General features: G+C 38.1%; 1 protein-coding gene across 1 annotated transcript; it reads left to right on the plus strand.

Moving 5' to 3' along the window:
• Positions 1-244: 244 nt before the first annotated feature.
• On the plus strand, positions 245-1,234 carry LOC145819074 (uncharacterized). The gene is made up of 2 exons (XM_082913058.1): positions 245-613; positions 806-1,234. Exons 1-2 carry the CDS (start codon positions 245-247, stop codon positions 1,232-1,234), a joined length of 798 nt encoding a protein of 265 aa, XP_082769184.1.
• Positions 1,235-21,705: the final 20,471 nt, after the last annotated feature.

Genomic DNA, 21,705 nt, shown 5'->3' on the forward strand with positions numbered 1-21,705 from the left:
GTTTTGATTCCGAAGATTCAAGCTCCTGAGTCTCTTTCGCAGTATCGACCAATCAGCTTATGTAACTTCACCCTAAAGATCATTACCAAAATTCTAGCAAATCGTTTGAAAGAAGTACTATGTGAGATTGTTTCACCAAACCAATCGGCCTTTGTTCCCGGATGCTTGATCCAAAATAATATTATGGTAGCTCATGAAGCTTTTCACTATTCTTAAATTGCTCAAAAGGAGTTGTCATTCGAATATGGCTGTGAAACTTGACTTTAACAAAGCATATGATCGGGTTCAATGGGATTTCCTTGAGGCGATTTTGCATAAGATGGGCTTTCATGATCAATGGGTTAATTGGTTGATGCAATGTGTTTCAATAGTTACTTTTACGGTGGTTGTGAATGGGGCTGTGCGAACGACCTTTACACCCTCTAGGGGCATTCGGCAAAGGGACCCTCTCTCTCCTTACCTTTTCTTACTTGTGATCGAGGTGTTATCGAAGCTTTTTCAAAAAAGTTTGGAAGCAAACAGACTATCTGGAATTAAGCTCAGTCGAGGTTGCCCTTTGCTATCACATTTGTTCTTTGTTGATGATGCTCTTTTATTTCTCAAAGTGGATACGGTACATTTTCACGAGATCCTCAGAATTGTGGATGTTTACGGTCATGCTTCGGGCCAAAAACTTAATCTTGATAAGTCTGGTGTCTAGTTCTCCGCTAACATTAGCGCAGGGATTCAAAAACAAATTTGTGATGTTCTGCGTATTGCTCCTATTAAACCCGATTCCAAATATTCTGGTTTGCCAACTTTCTAGGAGAGATCCAAGCAGGAGACATATAATTTCATTATAGAGAGGATGCGTGACAAACTGCAAGGTTGGAAACTTAAACTCTTATCCCAAGCGGGTCGGGAAACTCTTCTTAAATCAGTTGCCCAAGCCATTCCATCTTATGCGATGGCTTATTTTCTATTCCCAAAGAATCTGTGTGTTGAATTGAATGTGCTGTTGAGCAATTTCTGGTGGAAAGGTGACCCCAAGAGCAAAGGTATTCATTGGGCAGCGTGGGACAAGATGACCATGCCCAAACTCCATGGAGGAATGGGATTATGTGATTTTCATTCTTTTAATAGAGCTTTGTTAGCTCGTCAAGGTTGGCGGTTGAGTCGATATCCCAACTCCTTCTGTGCTCAAATTTCAAAAGACGATATTATCCTAATACAGATTTTTAGAATGCCAGGATAGGTCCTCATGCGTCGTGGGCGTGGACCAGCATTTTGGAGGGCCGTGAGGTGTTAAACATAGGGGTCAGATGGCAAGTTTATAATGGGAAGTCCATTAACTTTTGGGATGATAAATGGGTAGCTTCCTCTCCAGATTTCCATGTTCAATCTCGAAAACCCATAGGGTGTTAGTTAACTTCTGTTAGTGATGCTATTAACCCCAATACCAATTGCTAGAGAAGAGATGTGCTGCAAAATGTGATCTCTAAGGAGGGGGCTAGTGCTATTTGTACTATTCCCATTGCGACTGAAAATCAAGAAGATCGGCTCATTTGACATCATGATCCGAAAGGCATCTATTCCGTTAAGTCTGGGTGCCGAGTAGAAGTCCAATATCAGCAGCATTATTTCGAGAACAGACCATTTTCTTCCTTTCAGATGCCTGAATATGTCTAGAAATTCTTATAGGCCCTCCTAATTCCTCCTAAGCTTCGACACTTTTGATGGCAAGCTTGTAACAATTTGTTGGCATCCAAAACTAATATTTTCCGGCGTAAGTGTGCTTAGGATGATATATGTCCCATTTGCCATCTGGAATCTAAAACGGCAAAACATGTGCTCTGTGGTTGTGATTGGACATGGGCAGTGTGGTTCGGGAGCAGACTGAACATCACTCACAGATCTGGTTTCATCGTTTCAATTCAACGTTGGACTTGTGACTTGTATCAGCATATCCAGAACAAGACTGCTAGAGTGGAGTATTTTTGTCAATTGATTTAGTTGGCTTGGTATATGTGGAAAAGTCGGAATGCCTTGGTTTTCAACCACCAGCTCACTGATCCTTTTTCTTTTATCTTTAAAGCTGACTAGGACCTCTATGAACATGCTGTGGTGGTACAGTCTCTCCATCCTACTTCTATTCTGGTGGATTCTCGAAGAACAAGGGATAGGGTGTGGATTCCCCCTCGGCAAGGCAGGCTAAAAGCTAACTGTAATGTGGCTCTCAGACCTGGTACTTCAAGAGTTACCATGGTAGTGATTTTTTGAAATAGCAACGTCTCTCTCGTGGAAGGAGCAGTCCATTTTGAGGAGGTGGGATCAATTATGCAGGGTGAAGCTTTGGCGATTCGATGGGCTTGTCTTGTGGCTCGCTCTCTAAATCTTTCTCAGGTGGAAATCGCTGGTGATAACAAATCTGTTATTTGTCTGTGTGTGTCTGAGGATGATCCTTCTTGGAACTATGCTCCTATCATTGCTGACATTAGAAGATTGGCTAACCAATGTAATTTTTCCTTTCTTTAGACTCCTCGTGAGGCTAATTGTGCTGCTCACTAGACAGCAAGGGCCTTCTTAATGGTGTTCTTCCATCCAATTGGATGAGCAACCCCCCTGTTGACTTATGTAAGGCTTTAGCCTTGAGCTAGTAATGCATACTTCGTCATTCAAATATATATATATATATATATGTACAAAAGTTTTGTACAAAAAATTTTGTTTGTATATCCTTTCCACGTGCCATATTGTTTAACATCATTAGAGTGACCACAACAAAAAGAGAGATGCAATTGACTCTAATCCCATATTGTCCCAACTCAACACATGAGTTCTTAGTAAGGCCTACAATGGCATGTTTTGAAGTTGTGCAGGCATGTGTAGCTAAACAACCAAAAATCACAAAATATATGCTTGAAGTGAACAAAATAGTGCCTTTCTTGGCCGGAATCATAACACGAGCAGTGTGTTTGGCTCCCAAGAAAGCGCCAAAAACATTCACATTGAACACCCTCTTGAAATCTTCACCATCTGTTTCAATGATTCTCATATCACATTTTCCAGGAATGCTAGCATAGTTAAACATTATGTCAAGCTTGCCATTTGAGATGACGGTGTTTACAATGTTTTAGATGTCAGATTCATTGGTAACATCGCAATGAACGAAGGAAACTGACTCCTGTGAGTTATTGTCTGCACAAAGAGAGTGTCCAAGGTCATCTTGGACATCGGCAGCAATCACTTTTGCACCATGTCTTACAAAAAGCCTTGTAGTAGTCTCACCAATGCCACTAGCTCCACCAATAATCACGGCAACCTTACCTTGTGTAAGAAATGGTTTTGGAAAAATATGATTTTTTCTTAACTTTGGTCTATTTTTTAGATGGGACCCATACGCCAAAGTTGACGGCACTAAGTGGTAACGCGTTCTATGCCGCGTTGTGATTAACATGGTATATTAGGTTGCTCAAAACCATTATCAGGTGAATGGGAAATTAAAGCCAAAGTGGGCTCCATGAAAATGGTGTTTTTGGTGAAATTTCCTAAGGTTTGGTTTAAGGCTTGTCCCACATTGATTTGGTGGGCATATTTAGAGTGGGTTTATAAGGCTTGAGTTTGGAACTTGAGGTAGGCCCCAAGGGGCACCCAAGTTTTGTAGAGAGGAAGGTTATGGGCAAAGTGGGCTAGACCCATTGGACCCAAAATAAACACACGCGCGCACTGTCGTCGCCTTCTAGTCGGGTGGGCGGGCTGGGCTGGGTTGGGCTAGGCTTGGGCACGAGTGCGTGGTGTGTGGTTGGGTTGGGCTTGTCCGGCCCAATACCTATCTTTTTGGGCCAAAAACATTTGAATTATTGTCACGACCCAAACCTACCCTTATAGGTTTAGCATCGTAACCGGCTAGTAATCTTTAGATTACCAAAGGCCTCTTGGCATAATGACATATAGCAGGGGCTGCGGAAGCAATTAATCAAGACATACATACTCCATAGAGCTATGCAGACATACATGGAACTGATAACTTAAAACTTTTATAAAAGTAACACAAACTTTACACATCACTTCTAGATACACATTACCAGGCGTCTTGTCCAAACACAACATAGTATAAACATAGCCTAACCTGATTACAAAAACATCCATGAAATTTGACTTTAATCAGAACCTCCTCGGGAGGCACAATGGTTGGCTGACAAAACTGAAGTGTAGGCCATCAACTCTGGGCCTGATCACGTGCTTTCTCACCTACATACATAATATAAATAGTGAGCTAAGCCTAGTGAATAATAACAGAGTAAAGGTTTTACTGAATGATGTCCATACAGAAACAAAGCCTTGTACATAATCAGTTATCATAACAGAGAAGATTCATAGGCATAGTAACGTTCGTATTCAAAGCTTGTACGTGCATCATCATAACACGTGACACATCCATTAGCATTGCGAATCTGATGACCCACAAGGGACTGCCATGAAGGCTTTCTGATGACTCATGTGCACAAAGACATTTTTGATGACCCATAATGGGATCTGATGACCCATGAAGGGACCTGATGACCCATAAAGAGACGCATATCGTATGATGCTAAGGATGCCACAAATAACCTTCAGAATTTTGGACAACCAATCATTCGTTTCAAACATAGCATAGCACTTTAGAAAACTAATTACTTCATATCATAATACTCAGAAAATACTTAACATTGAACATATCTTTACAAAGTTATTACTCACAAATAATTGGTCGCCCCAACTAGATGGCAAGATGGCACTTCACTTATTCTGAGGCGTGTGACCTACACAAACACACATACAAATACACACTTGAAACATAGGCTCGCATTATACATAACTTACTTCGTTTGTTCTAGTGTGTTTTTAGCCATTAACCTCACTATGGAGCCTTAATCATGGCCTAGGAATGCCTAGGATGGAAGGAGGATGCAACAACGTACATTGAAACACTCAGCCAAAATTTGCTGAAACAGGGGTCACGCTCGAGCGCGGCTTTCTTCGCTTGAGCAGACATGTCAAATGTGAGTAGTTGCTCGAGCGTAGACTCCTTCACTCGAGCGATCTACAAAAATGTGGAAAGTACTGGTTACTGAAAATCTCTGCTCGATGCTCACTCGAGCATGTGACACAGTTCCTCGCTCGAGCGCAGGTCTCGTCGCTCGAGCATGCTTCTACACATGCAAAAACTCTGAGAGCTTACAATTTCTGCTCGAGCCAGCCTTCTGTCGCTCAAGCGGAAGCATGAAAACAAACATGGTAGCTCGAGCATGGAAGCAAAATTCTGGGTTTCCAGATTTGCTCCCAAGCTTCAAAACATGCTTCCAACTCTTCAAAACACACCTCTTGGGCCCTAAAACTTGAGACAACAAAGCAAACTTGTAAAACATGAAGAATTAAGGATCATTTCACAAAATTATGCCCCAAGAGGTTGCCAATTATACAAAATTTCAACATGACCTTATGAATACTTGAAGAACACAACATGCATGAATTGTTCTTGAATACAACCTCTTTAAAACATGATCAAACTTGGCAATTTAATAGAAAACATGATGAATTCTCAAAATGTAAGTGAGATGAACACATGCATGAATGAAATGTTTGAAATCATGCTCAATTTGAGAGAAAATGTACATGCATACATGGATTGATCTCCCTCTCTACTCCTCAAGCTTAATCCTTACATCTCATAGTTCAATTTACTTGAATTCATGTATGAATTAACTCAATTTCAAGACCAAAAGCTTGGTTTCTTACCTTAGATGTTTAATTGGGCTTTGGATGCTAAAATCTTGAACTAGATGGACAAATCTTCAAGTTTTCTTCCTTTCTCCTAGCAATTTCCCCCTTGTTGAATTCAATTCTTGAACCTAGGACCCAAATCCCTCAATTCTCTCCCTTTCTCAGGTTGAGCATCAAATTGAGGAAGAATGGAATGAAAAGGTAAGCTTAGTGGGGGTCAAAATGGCTGTAAAGGTAGTAATTAATCAAAATTAATCAAAAGGCATTAATTTAATCTAATTTAATCGTTCCGAACCGAATTGTAGTTAAACCTACTATAAAATTCTACAAATCCTAATTAGCATATAAATCAAGTAAATTTCTGATTCGGATGCCGATACGGCTTTCAATTCGCAAATCGAAAGAAAACATGAACAGATTCTCCTACGTTAAACAGAGATAGACATAACTTATGCAATACACACATGCCATTTAATCTAGAATTTCATCTTAATACCGATTAAGCATAATTAGCCATGGTTTGACGTTAATTAGGGATTGGGGTTGTTATAGTCTTCCTCCCTTAAAAGAGTTTGGTCCTCCAAACTTGAGTTACCTTCATTTTGGAAGAACATTGGACCCAAAGGGAAGAACTCAGGATATCTTTTCATCATGTCCTCTTCCGTTTCTCAGGTAGCATAAGTTCCTCCATAGTTCTGCCAATCAACTTTTACTAGTGGTATTTCCTTGTTCCTCAATCTTTTCATCCGGCGGTTCACAATCTGAATAGGTCTTTCTTCATAAGTGTAATCATCTCCTAGGAGCACATGTGTTGGTTCAATGACATGGAGTGGATCTCTCAAATATTCCCGAAGCATTGACACATAAAATACATTGTGCATATGTTCCATAACCGGAGGTAGGGCCACCAGATAGGTTACTAAATTGATCTTTTCAAAGATTTCATATGGCCCAACATACCTTGGCGCCAACTTGCATTTTACATCAAACCGAGCTTGACCCTTCATAGGGGTCACTTTTATGAATACATGATCCCCAACTTCATATTCTCTGTCCCTTCTACGAACATCAGCATAACTCTTTTGTCGGCTTTGAGCAGTTTTCAGCCTTTACTGAATCAACTTCACATTTTCGGTGGTTTCTTACACAAGTTCCGGTCCCAACAACGGTCTGTCGCCTACTTCAACCCAACATATCGGAGATCAACATTTCTTTCCATACAAAGCTTCATAAGGAGCCATTCCAATGCTCGAGTGGTAGCTGTTGTTATATACAAACTCAACCAATAGCAAATAAGTTTTCCAATTTCCTTGGGAATCTAACACACACATTCTAAGCATATCTTTCAAGGTTTGGTTTGTTCGCTCCGTCTGACCATCTGTCTGTGGGTGATAGGCGCTGTTTAACCTCAGTTCTGTTCCCAAGGCCTGTTGTAAACTTTGCCAGAACCTCGATGTAAACTTCGAATCCCTATCAGATACAATAGGTACCGGTACACCATGCAATCTCACAATATCATTCACGTGCATGTTAGCCAATTTATCCGCATTATAAATAGTCTTAACATGTAGGAAATCAGCAGACTTAGTCAAACGATAAACTATAACCCAGATGGAATCCATACCTCGAGAAGAGCGTGGCAGTCCTACAATGAAATCCATGGTAATGTGCTCCTATTTCCATTCCGGCATTGGGAGCGACTATAACAAACCAGCGGGTTGTTGATGTTCGGCTTTGACTTGTTGACAATGTAAGCATCTGGCCACAAAATCTACAATACCCTTTTTCATTCCGGGCCACCAAAAATTTTGTTTCAAGTCGTGGTACATCTTTGTATTCCTTGAATGCATAGCAAATTTTGTATTGTGGGTTTCAGACATAACACGCTTTCTCAATTCACAGCAATCAGGTATACATAGACAATTTTGAAATTTCAGCACATTATTCTCAAACATAAACCCTAGCCTCGGCTTTGAATCAAGTTCTTCTACAACCTTTTTCAAGTATTTATCTTCAAGTTGCTTCTCTTTGATTTCTTCAATGATTGCAGGCTGAGTGGACATAGTGGCTAGTATTCCACCCTGTTCACATATCATAATCTCAATCTCATTCTTCTCCAAGTCATATAACAGTTCTTCCTGGCTAGTAAACAAACATGACAAATTTTCCATTGACTTTCGACTCAAGGCATCTGCTACAGTATTAGCTCTTCCTGGATGATACAAAATCTGTAAATCATAATCTTTGATTAGCTCTAACCATCGCCTCTGTCTCATGTTCAATTCCTTTTGGGTGAAGAAATATTTCAAGCTTTTATGATCGGTATACACCTCACAAGTTACTCCATACAAGTAGTGACGCCAGATTTTCAAGGCAAACACCACAGCTGGCAGTTCCAGATCATGGGTCGGGTAATTCTTTTCATGAGGATGAAGCTGTCGAGAAGCATAGGCAATTACCTTTCCATTTTGCATCAATACGCAGCCCAACCCTTTATACGAGGCATCACTGTAAATCTGAAACCCATCAGTACCATTAGGTAAGGATAGGATTGGTGCAGTCACCAGACTGGTTTTCAGTTCTTGAAAAGCCAATTCACGTTGATCATTCTAATCAAACTGTACATCCTTCTGTGTCAATTGTGTTAATGGCATTGCAAGCTTTGAGAAGTCTTTCACAAATCTTTTGTAATAACCAGCCAGTCCCAGAAAACTTCTAACTTCTGTTACATTTGTTGGTCTAGGCCAATCCACAATAGCTTCAATCTTCTGACGGTCAACAGAGACGCCATCCTCATTAATTACATGCCCCAAAAATGTTACACTGTGAAGCCAGAATTCACATTTGGACAATTTAGCATACAATTTCTTTTCCCTCAAGATCTGCAAGGTAGTTCTCAGATGGTTCCCATGCCTTTCCCTGTCTTTAGAATAAATCAAGATGTCATCAATAAACACAACAATGAATTCATCAAGATAGTGTTTGAAAACCCTATTCATTAGGTCCATAAAAGCTGCAGATGCATTTGTTACCCCAAAAGGCATTACCAAAAATTCAAAATGTCCATATCTAGTCCTGAATGCAGTTTTCTCTACGTCTTCTGCTTTTACCTTCAACTGATGATAACCGGACCTAAGATCAAATTTAGAAAACATTTTGGCTCCTTGGAGTTGATCAAACAAATCATCTATTCGGGGTAATGGATATTTATTCTTAATGGTCACCTTGTTCAATTCCCGATAGTCAATACATAGTCTCAAAGACCCATCTTTTTGACAAATAACACGGGAGCACCCCAAGGTGAGGTACTCGGACGAATGAATTTATTGTCTAAGAGTTCTTGAAGTTGGACCTTCAATTCTTTTAGTTCGGAAGTCGACATCCTATACGGAGTCTTGGAGATGGGTTGTGTTCCAGGTATTACATTAATGGTAAATTCAATTTCCCTATCAACTAAATCCCCAGGTAGATTATTACGAAACACGTCAGGAAAATCACAAACCACACGAATAGTTTCTACACTAGCACTATCCGAAGACACAGTCAACACACTACACAAATAGCCCCGCACCCCTTTCTTAACAGTCTTCTGGCCTTCATAAATGAAATCAAGCATGGCAGGAGGACTACCCCCTTTCCAGTGAAAGTAAACTCGGGCATACCGAGTAGATGAAACATAACAGATTTATTTACACAATCAATGGTGGCACAGTATTTAGTCAACCAATCCATACCCAGAATACAATCAAAGTAATCGATGTTGAAGGGTAATAAATCAACATACAATGTCATTTCGCCAATCCCAAGATCACATGTCGGGTAAACATAAGCACATATCATGGAACTCCCAGACGGTGTAGTTATAGATAACACACAGTTCATGGGTTCTAATGGTCTAGTTAATTTCTGAGAAAAAGCATGCGATACGAAGGAATGTGTAGAACCGGAATTAATCAGCACATATGCATTCTGAGCACAAATAGAAATAGTACCTGACACTATTGACTCAGTGTTTTGCACATCTCCAGGTACTAAGGGGAATACTCTCTCTTGTCTCAAAGTCTCCTTCCCGGTATTAGCTTTCGTATTCATCTTGGATGCAGAAGCAGATCCGGCTGAGCTTGCCACTGGATGGTTGGTATTCTCGACCCTGATTGGACAATCCTTCATCACGTGGCCAGTTTTCCCACACCTAAACCAGGCCCCCGAAGCTCGATAGCAAACCCCCCTGTGTTTTCTACCACACTCTGAGTAAGTCGGTGTAGTACTACCACTTTGGCTTGACCCACTGTAAGATCCCGTGTTTTGCCTCTTATTCCCAGTAAATGAACGACTCTTTTGGAAATTGTTCCCAGTCCTCTTTCCCATCCAATCAATTTGTGGGACGAGAGTTTGTTTCTTTGTTGCCAAAATAGCTTCTGCCATTAATGCCCTGTCCAACATGTTCACATACGTGGGTAGATTCAGAACTCCCACCCGATCCAGTATATCTAAATCCAGCCCGCCCTCAAATTTACGGGCCTTCTTGTAGTCCGTGTTTACCATATGAGGAGCAAAGCTGGCCAATTCAGTAAACTTAGCCTGATACTCAGCTACAGACATTCTGCCTTGCTTGAGTTCCTGGAATTCTGAAACCTTCCGGTCTCGGAAGCACTGGGGAAAGTACTTGTCATAGAAAATTGTATTGAATTGAGTCCATGTCATATTCTCATTGCCGTTTCGAACTAGTAACCACCATCTTCGAGCTTCATCTTTCAGAGTGTAGGTGGCTAACAAAACTTTCTGAACCTCAGAACAGGGGAATACTTCAAATAATTTTTCCATCTCCAGTAGCCAAGTTTCTGCCTTTAGTGGTTCAATGCCACCCAAGAAAGTTGGCAGCTTCATCTTCATGAATTTCTGAGTCATGTTAATTATGTCGTTGTTGCCCATTTCAACTTAAGCCGGTGGGGGTGGAGGTGGTAAAGGTTGTTGCCTCTGTTGTTGCATTACTACTTAAGTTAAAGTGGCAAGCATTTGTTCCATTCTGTTCATTTGGGCATCCGAGGACCCTACTGTATCATCACTTCTTGCATTGTCCATTTGCTATAGGTAAACAAAACTTTATAAACATAGGCAAATAGTCCTTGTTACTTTATTCAAATTTACATGATTATACTTAGATTCATGCTTTCACCTTCAAACAACACACTTAGACATGCAGATGGAATGCCCCTACTTCTTACAAGGACATCCTAAGCTCATATGGACTTGTGTGTGCGGTATAACTCGTGGTCTGATATCACTCTGTCACGACCCAAACCTGCCCCTATAGGTTTAGCATCGTAACCGGCCAGTAATCCTTGGATTACCAAAGGCCTTTTGGCATAATGACATATAGCAGGGGTAGCGAAAGCAATTAATCAAGACATACATAGTCCATAGAGCTGCGCAGACATACATGGAACTGATAACTTAAAAATTTTATAACAGTAACACAAACTTTACACATCACTTCCAGATACACATTACCAGGCGTCTTGTCCAAACATAACATAGTATAAACATAGCCTAACATGGTTACAAAAACACCCATGAAATTTGACTTCAATCGGAACCACCTCTGGAAGCACAATGGTTGGCTGACAAAACTGAAGTGTAGGACATCAACTCTAGGCCTGATCATGTGCTTGCTCACCTACATACATAATATAAATAGTGAGCTAAGCCTAGTGAATAATAACAGAGTAAATGTTTTACTGAATGATGTCCATACAGAAACAAAGCCTTGTACATAATCAGTTATCATAACAGAGAAGATTCATAGGCATAGTTACATTCATATTCAAAGCTTGTACATGCATCATTATAACACGTGACACATCCATTAGCATTGCAAATTTGATGACCCACAAGGGATTGCCATGAAGGCTTTCTGATGACTCATGTGCATAGAGATGTTTCTGATGACCCATAATGGGACCTGATGACCCATGAAGGGACCTAATGACCCATAAAGCGTCGCATATCGTATGATGCTAAGGATACCATGAATAACTTTCAGAATTTTGGACATTCATTCATTCGTTTCAAACATAGCATAGCACTTCAGAAAACTAATTACTTCATATCATAATACTCAGAAAATGTTTAACATTGAACATATCTTTACAAAGTTATTACTCGCAAATAATTGGTCACCCCAAGTAGATGGCAAGATGGCACTTCACTTATTCTAAGGCGCATCACCTACACGAACACACATACAAATACACACTTGAAACATAGGCTCGCATTATACATAACTTACTTCGTTTGTTCTAGTGTGTTTTTAGCCATTAACCTCACTATGGAGTCTTAATCATGGCCTAGGAATGCCTAGGATGGAATGAGGATGCAACAACGTACATTGAAACACTTAGACAAAATTTGCTGAAACAGGGGTCTCGTACGAGCGTGGCTTTCTTCGCTCGAGCCGACATGTCAAATGTGAGTAGTCGCTCGAGCGTAGACTCCTTCGCTCGAGCGATCTGCAAAAATGTAGAAAGTACTGGTTGCTGAAAATCTCCGCTCGATGCTCGCTTGAGCGTGCTTCTACACATGCAAAAATTCTGAGAGCTTGCAATTTCTGCTCGAGCCAAACTTCTGTCGCTCAAGCAGAAGCATGAAAACAAACATGGTCGCTCGAGCGTGGAAGCAAAATTCAGGGTTTCCAGATTTGCTCCCAAGCTTCAAAACAGGCTTCCAACTCTTCAAAACACACCTCTTGGGCCCCAAAACTTGAGACAACAAAGCAAACTTGTAAAACATGAAGAATTAAGGATCATTTCACAAAATTATGGCCCAAGAGTTTGCCAATTATACAAAATTTCAACATGACCTTATGAATACTTGAAGAACGCAACATGCATGAATTGTTCTTTAATACAACCTCTTTAAAACATGATCAAACTTTGGCAATTTAATAGAAAACATGATGAAATCTCAAAATGTAAGTGAGATGAACACATGCATGAATGAAATCTTTGAAATCATGCTCAATTTGAGAGAAAATATACATGCATGCATGGATTGATCTCCCTCTGTACTCCTCAAGCTTAATCCTTACATCTTATGGTTCAATTTACTTGAATTCATGTATGAATTAACTCAATTTCAAGACTAAAAGCTTGGTTTCTTACCTTAGATGTTTAATTGGGCTTTGGGTGCTAAAATCTTGAACTAGATGGACAAATCTTCAAGTTTTCTTCCTTTCTCCTACCAATTCCCCCCTTGTTGAATTCAATTCCTGAACCTAGGACCCAAATCCCTCAATTCTCTCCATTTCTCACGTTGAGCATCAAATTGAGGAAGAATGGAATGACAAGGTAAGCTTAGTGGGGTCAAAATGGCCTTAAAGGTAGTAATTAATCAAAATTAATCAAAAGGCATTAATTTAATCAAATTTAATCGTTCCAAACCGAATTGTAATTAAACCTACTATAAAATTCTACAAATCCTAATTAGCATACAAATCAAGTAAATTTCTAATTCGGATGCCGATAAGGCTTTCAATTCGTAAATCGAAAGAAAACATGAACAGATTCTCCTACGTTAAATAGATATAGACATAACTTATACAATACACACATGCAATTTAATTTAGAATTTCATCTTAATACCAATTAAGCATAATTAGCCATGGTTTGACGTTAATTAGGGTTGGGGCTGTTACAATTATTTTCAAAATTGGCTTCGATTTTTTCCCCATCTAAACAGATGAATATCTGTTTGAATTTAAACCAAACAGATTCATATATGCTTGAATTTAAACCCAACAACCATATTACCTGTTCATTTAAACCGAACAGGTATAATACCTATTCAAACAGGTTTTGCACCTGTTTAATTCAAACCTAACAGCCACAAATTCTCCTATAAATAGACTAGTTCCTCATTTGGATTTTCACTCTAATTTTTCTCCCTAACTTTGCTTGCTCTCTCTGCATTTTGTTCCATTGTTTTCTTGTGAGAAAGAGTGTAAACACAAAGTGTATTCGTTGTGCGAATAATTTGTAGTGCTATAATTATTCGTAGTTGATCATTTTATCCTAAGAGACAGATGTCCACAATCTGAAAGCACCATGGAGATGACGAATTTGTCTTAAAGACACAGTGTTAAATACTGGACTTTGATCAAAACTTTGTTCGAGAAATTAATTAAGTAAGTTGTTAATTTATTTTCTGTTTTAATATATATTTATATCAGATTTTGATTTTTTTTTTGTAACAAAATAAAAATATATTTTTATTTTTTTATTTTATTTTCTAGTTTGATTTTTGTAATAAAAAAAACTCTCTCATTTCCTCTATTTCTTCTGTATTCCGTTTGTCGTTAAGTACACAAACAAAATTTATTTTTTAAATGCAGTGAAGATTGTCCAACAATCTTAAGATAGATTTTTTTTTTGGTGTCATCATTGCATTTAATTTTCTGTGCTTTCACAAAGTGATATTCTGGTTAGAAAATACAAATAGTAGTAATATACTATTTGACAAATAGTAGTAATATACTGTTTATTTTCTTTGACAACTAGTAGTAATAAACTGGTATCATTAACAATTGCAGAATATTAATTTGTATTACAGAAAATTATTGTGGCATTTTATTTTTCTAGTTTTAGTAACAAGAAAAGTAAAATCATTTTGTGTTATAATTTATTTTCTGGTTTTAGTAACTAGGAAATTAATTTGGTTTTGGTTTTTTCTGATTTTTTGAAATCAGATATTATGGCTGCTGAAAGTAGTATTCCAAATCCAATCGTTACATCGACTCCTATCCCTATCCAGAACCATGTTCAAGTTCCAATAAATCATGGAGAAAAAGGGAAAAAATTTAACGGGACTGCGTTTAAGAAATAGCAGCAGAAAATGCTATTCTATCTTACAACTCTAAATCTGGCTTGGATTTTACGTGAAGAGGCTCCAGTACTTGAAGAGGGTGAAAGTGATCGGTAAGTTGTTACCGCTATAGACGCCTGGAAACATTCTGATTTTATGTGCAGAAACTACATCCTCAATAGCCTTGACAACATGTTGTATAATGTTTCCAGCCTTCTGAAAACAGCAAAAAAATTGTGGGATTCTTTGGAGAAAAAATACAAGACAGAGGATGCCGGCACAAAGAAATTTGTTGTTGGTAAATTTCTAGACTTCGTTATGGTAGACTCACAAACGGTAATTTCTCAAGTTCAAAATTTTCAAATAATTTTTCATGATATTCATTCTGAAGATATGTCTCTTAGCGAGTCTTTCTAAGTCGCTGCTTTAGTGAAAAAGTTACCATCGGCTTGGAAAGATTTCAAAAATTATTTAAAACATAAACACATGGAGATGATCATGGATGAATTGATTGTAAGACTAAGAATTGAGAAAGATAACAGAAAGGCTGAAAAGAGGAATGATAAAAAATCCCATTGAGTCCAAGGCTAATGTGATTGAACAAGTGCACAAACCACATAACAAAAAGAGGAAGTTTACTAGAGATGGTCCTAAACAAGGCGACAACAATGGCAATAAGAAGTTCAGAGGAAAATGCTATAACTGTGGCAAGACCGAACATCGAGCTTTTGATTGCCACTGCCCTAAGAAGGATCGCGGAAGTACAATTAAGAAGACTACCAATCACGCCAATGTGACAGAACTTGATTACATCTCTAACGACGTAAATTACATCAATCTCTCTGCTGTGGTGTCTGAGGCTAATTTGGTTAGAAATCCCAAAGAATGGTGGGTTGACGCTGGGGCAACTCATCACATTTGTGCGGACAATAAGATGTTCACTACTTATAATGAGGCTGCAAATGATAAACAACTTTTCATGAAAAATTCTTCTACTTCTACTATGGCTAGACAAGGAAAGGTGATCTTGAATATGATATCAGGGAAGGAACTTACCCTTAACAACGTACTGCATGTACTAGACATTCGGAAGAATTTAGTTTCTGATTCTTTGTTAAGTAAAAATGGTTTTAGGCTTTTATTTGAGTCTGATAAATTTGTATTAACAAAGAGTGGTATGTATGTGTAACAACCCCGACCCACGATTAATATTAATCCACAATTACTTATGCCTAACAGTAATTAAGGAGGAATTCTGAATTAATTGGCATGTGTGTGTAGCATTATCTGTGTTTATATCTGCTTTGCGTAGGAAGATCTGTTCATGTTTTAGTTTCAGTTTGTAAATTGAAGGCCTTATCGGCATCCGACTCAGAAATTGACTTGATTTATATGTTAAGTAGGATTTTATAGGATTTTATGGTAAGTTTAATTAAAAGTTGATTTGGAAAAAATTAGACTTTTATTTGGCTTCAAATTAATTACACTTTTGTCCAAATCTAATTAAGGCCTTAGTGGACTTCTTTGAGAACCAAAAACACTCCCAATTCATTCCTTTGATGATACAAACGTGAAAGTGAGGGAGAGAAGAGAGAATTGGTCCAAGACTTGAGAATTTGAATTCAAAACTAAGGATTGCTAGAATTATTGTCAAAATGAAGAAGATTAGAGGGTTCAACTTCAACTCTTGTAGATTCAAGCCTCTAGGTAAGGAATTGAACTCTTAATTAAGTAATTGATATATATTCTTCAAGATTATTGGTGAATTAAGTGAATTCATGTAGGAATTGCACTAGAGTTGGGAAGAATTGGGCCATACCATGCATGCATGTGCATTTTCTCACAAATTGAGCTTGATTTCAAAGATTTCTTTCATGCATGTGTTCATCTCACTTACATCTTGGGAGTTCATCATGTTTTCCATTAAATTGCCAAGTTTGGTCATGGTTTAATGAGGTTGGATTCAAGAAAAATTCATGCATGTTATGTTCGTAAAACATTCTTGAGTTTCATGTCGAATTTTATTCAATTGACAAGTCTTTAGGCCATGATCTCTTGCATTGATCCTTGAGACATGTTGTTTTATGAGTCTCCATGAGTTCTCCAAAGTTTTGGCCCAGAAAAATTGAGTTTGGTACCTTAGAGATTGAATTTGAACTTGTGGATCAAATCTGGAAATTCTAGAAATTTAATCCACGCTCAAGCGAGGGAATTCACGCTCGAGCGAGCACCCTGAGTACGTGCACTTCCGCTCGAGCGACGAGAGTCACACTCGAGCGTGAAATGCATATACCCAAAAGTTCATATGTTTTGCAGTCCGCTCAAGCGGGGGAATTCACGCTCGAGTGAGGGTCTGAGTCTCACGCTCGAGCGGGGATCGAGCATCCGTCAAGCGTGAAAATCATGCAACCAGTACTTTTTCCAAAGTTTACAGTCCACTCAAGCGAGGTAATTCACACTCGAGCGAGCCTTCACATCTTGCATGTCCGCTTGAGCAGGTAAAACCACGCTTGAGCGTGGACCCTGTTTTCAACAAGTTTTGGAAAATGTTTTCAAGTGTATTTTTGTATCCTCATTCCATCCTAGGCATTCCTAGGCCATGATTAAGACTCCATAATGAGGTTAAAGGCTAGAAACACACTAAGAACAAATAAAGCAAGTTGTGCGCGTTTTGAACGTGTGTTTCAAGTGTGCGTGTGTTATATATTCGTGTAGGTTACGTGCCTTAAACCGTTGATTAGTTTGCTCTGTCTGTCTGTACCTGAAGCCAACTGTGAGTAATAACTTAGTAAAGCTATGTTCAACTTTATTTATTTTTTGTATGATGAATTAAGATCTATTTTCTGAAATGCTATGTTCTGTACAATGAATGATTGTCCAATTTCTGTCATGTATTCGTGGCATCCTTAGCATCATGTGATATCTGTTAGCTGTTACCCGGTATCGGAGGTCCCATTATGGGACTTACTATGCCTGTCATCTGTTACCCATACCGGAGGCTCCACCATGGAGCTCAGCATGTTTATTCTCTGTTACCCGGATCCGATGGTTCCTTAATGAAACTGGTTATTCATAACCACCACATGTTATGCATTTGTTCTGTATCTGCTCTGTTAGCGCTAATGGATGTACCACGTATAATTAAGCATGAACTCTGATTTCGATATTTAATTTGGACAAGAATATGAATACGAATCTGAATTATGATTTCTGAATCTGTACGGACTTCATTCATTAAAACCCTTTACTCCATTATTATTCACTAGGCTTCCGCTCACTGTTTATATTATGTATGTAGGTGAGCCGGTATGTGATTAGGGCCAGAGTTGATGGCCCATGTTTCAGTTTTGTTAGCCAACCCTTGCGCCTCCTGAGGAGGTTCCTAATGAAGTTTGGTTTTGTGGTTGTTTTTGTAAACTGTATTAGACTATATTTGTTTGTTAAGTTGTGGGCAAGATTTTTGTCATGTACGCCTGTGTGTGTTGTGTATATATTATGTGTGTTGACTTCGCTCGCATTTTATAAAAGTTTCAAGCTTTTCCGTCCCATGTATGTTATCACAACTCATCGGACCTTATCTATTTTATATATTTGCTTCCGCAGGTCCTATCTATATGTTGATCTGTCATGAGGCCTTTTGTAATCCAAGGATTACTGGCCAGTTGCGATACTAAACCTATAGGGGCAAGTTTGGATCGTGACAGTATGTTGGTAAGGGATACATGAGTGATAGTCTCTTCAAGTTAAATGTAATGACAGTTGTACCAAACCTTGCTTTTAATAAGAATAACACATCTTTTACTTATATTCTTGAGTCAAATTTATGGCATGGTAGATTAGGATATGTAAATTTTGATACTTTGCGTAGATTAATTGGTTTGGATTATACACCAAAATTTGAAATTGATCCTAATCACCAATGTGAGATTTGTGTAGAAGCGAAACTAACTAAGGCTCCATTTAAATCGGTTGAATGAAAAATTGAACCTCTAGAATTAATTCATACTGAAGTGTGTGATCTTAAATTTGTTCAAACTAGAGGAGGCAAGAAGTATTTCATAACATTTATCGATGATTGCACAAGATATTGTTATTTATACTTACTTAGAAGTAAAGATGAAGCCTTGGAAATGTTTAAACTCTACAAAACTGGAGTTGAAAATCAACTTGGTAAAACCATTAAAATAGTTATAAGTGATAGGGGTGGTGAATATGATGCACCATTAAATGAATTTTGTGCACAACATGGCATTATTTACCAAACTACAGCACCCTATTCTCCAGAGCAAAATGGAATTGTTGAAAGGAAGAATAGAACCCTTAAAGAAATGATGAATGCCATGTTACTAAGTTAGGGCTTACCGCAGAACTTGTGGGAGAAGCAATATGGTCTGCTAATTATGTCCTTAACAGAATACCCCACAAGAAAACTAACAGCACTCCTTATGAATTGTGGAAAGGTCGACCACTGTCCTACAAATACTTAAAAGTGTGGGAGTGTTTGGCAAAAGTTGAAGTTTTTGTTCCGAAAAAGACTAAGATAGAACCAAAAACAGTGGATTGTGTGTTTATTGGTTATACTCAAAATAGTAGTGCATATCAGTTTCTGACTTTTAAATCAGAAATATCTGATATAAATGTGAACACTATTATAAAGTCAAGGAATGCTATGTTTTTTGAACATGTCTTTCCTTACAAGAAAGGACAGGAATTAAGTTCACAGAAAAGAACTTATGATTGTACACAAAGTCAAGAGACAAATGATAATCAAACACAAGAGACTAGTAATGGTCATGACCAACAAGATTTAATTGATAATGAACCAAGAAGAAGTAAGAGAGCAAGAACATCAAATCCTTTAGTCTAGATTTTCTGACATACTTGTTAAAAAATGAATCTCAAAACTTTAAGGAAGCAATGACAGGTCCTGAAGCTCCTTTGTGGAAAAAGGCTGTTAATAATGAAATTGAATCCATTATGCAAAATCATACTTGGGAATTGGTAGATCTTCCACCTGGTTCTAAACCTCTTGGATACAAATGGATATTCAAGAGAAAAATGAAAGCAGATGGTTCAATAGACAAGTAGTAAGACTTGTAGTAAAAGGTTACAGACAAAATGAAGGTCTGGACTATTTTCACACATATTTCCCTGTGACAAGAATAACATCCATTCGTATGCTTATTGCTATAGCAGCGTTGTATAATTTAGAAATACATCAAATGGATGTTAAGACAGCTTTCTTAAATGGTGATCTAAATAAAGAGATTTATATGGAGCAACCCGAAGGGGTTATAGTGCCCGGGCAAGAAAAGAAAGTTTGTCGGCTTGTAAAATCTCTTTATGGATTAAAACAAGCTCCTAAGCAATTGCATGAAAAATTTAATCATGCTATGCTTACTAATGGGTTTAAGATAAATGAATGTGACAAATGCATCTATACTAAAAACACTGACAAAGGTTATGTCATCATTTGTCTTTATGTGGATGACATGATCAAATCAACTAAGCAAATGCTGACAAAAGATTTGATATGAAAGATATAGGAGTCGCAGATGTTATATTAGGAATGAAAATTACTAAAACATCTGATGGGTATGCATTATCTCAATCTCATTATATTGAGAAAATTCTTGGTAAATTTTTTAAGGATGATTTGAATGTAGCTACAACACCTATAGACATCAGTCTTTATTTATCGAAAAATAAAGGTGATGCCGTGTCTCAGTTAAAATACTCTCAAATCATTGGAAGCCTAATGTACCTAATGAATTATACTCGTTCTGATATAGCTTATGCAGTCAGTAAATTAAGTAGGTACACTAGTAACCCCGGAGAAGACAATTGGAAAGCCATCATTCGGATTCTTAGATATCTAAGGTTTACCCGTGATCATAGTTTGAACTTTACTCGATATCCTACAGTACTGGAAGGTTATTATGATGTCAATTGCATATCGGATACTAAAGATTCAAAATCCACTAGTGGATATGTCTTTACTCTGGGAGGCGCTGCTGTTTCTTGAAAATCCACAAAACAAACATGCATCGCACAATCCACAATGGAATCTGAGTTCATTGCTTTAGACAAAGCAGGAGAAGAAGCATAATGGCTTCGCCACTTCTTAGAAGACATTCCAATGTAGCCAAAACCTGTGCCAGCTATCTGCATTCATTGTGATAGTCAATTTGTAATATGCAGGGCACAAAATCATATGTACAATAGTAAGTCACGACATATTTGTCGTCGGCATAATACCGTAAGGCAATTGCTCTCAAATGGAATAATCTCAATAGATTATATAAAATCTAAAGAGAATATTGCGGATCCATTAACAAAAGGTTTGACTAAAGAGCAAGTGTATAGTTTATCAATGGGGATGGGATTAAAACCTATTACATTAGAGTCATCATAATGGTAACCCTACTTAAATGACTGGAGATCCCAAGAACTGAGTTCAAAGGGACAACTAAGTTATGTGTGGCTCACCAGAAATCACCAAGGGATTAAAATTCCCTATCCATTCCTATGGTGAAAATGATATCTGCAACATGTGTTGTATGCAGGGGTCTAAGGATAAACTTTGCTTTTAATGATTACTTATATCTTGATTTAGGCATAAAAATCAAGACGAGTATAAGGAGATATTCATAGTAAGAATCACCTATATGAGTGTCGAACTAGGGTCGGTTCTATGAGAATGAAGAGGCTAAATTCTCTAGAAAGCACTCACAAACAACCTAGAGCGTTCAAGGCCAAAATGAACACAACCTTGAGAACCATGATGTGTCAGAAGATATTTTGTGTAAAATCTATTTTCTTGGCTTACACAAACGGCTAAACAATTCAAGGTATTGCATCCATTGGTTAGCTAGTAAGTCCGATAGGTTATCACTAAGGAAGGTTCAAAGCCGAAAGCTACCTATCCTAATGCAAGATATTTTTGATTTCTACATTTTTGATAAATTCTGCATATTGTTGCATTTCTGTTGTCATCAAATTCCACTCACGTGGGGGATTATAAGAAATGGTTTTGGAAAAATATGATTTTTCCTTAACTTTGGTCTATTTTTTAGGTGGAACCCATACGCCAAAGTTGGCGGG

Source organism: Camellia sinensis, chromosome 2 (genome assembly GCF_055761805.1).
Source record: "Camellia sinensis isolate YWXY chromosome 2, ASM5576180v1, whole genome shotgun sequence".
Taxonomy (NCBI): Eukaryota; Viridiplantae; Streptophyta; class Magnoliopsida; order Ericales; family Theaceae; genus Camellia; species Camellia sinensis.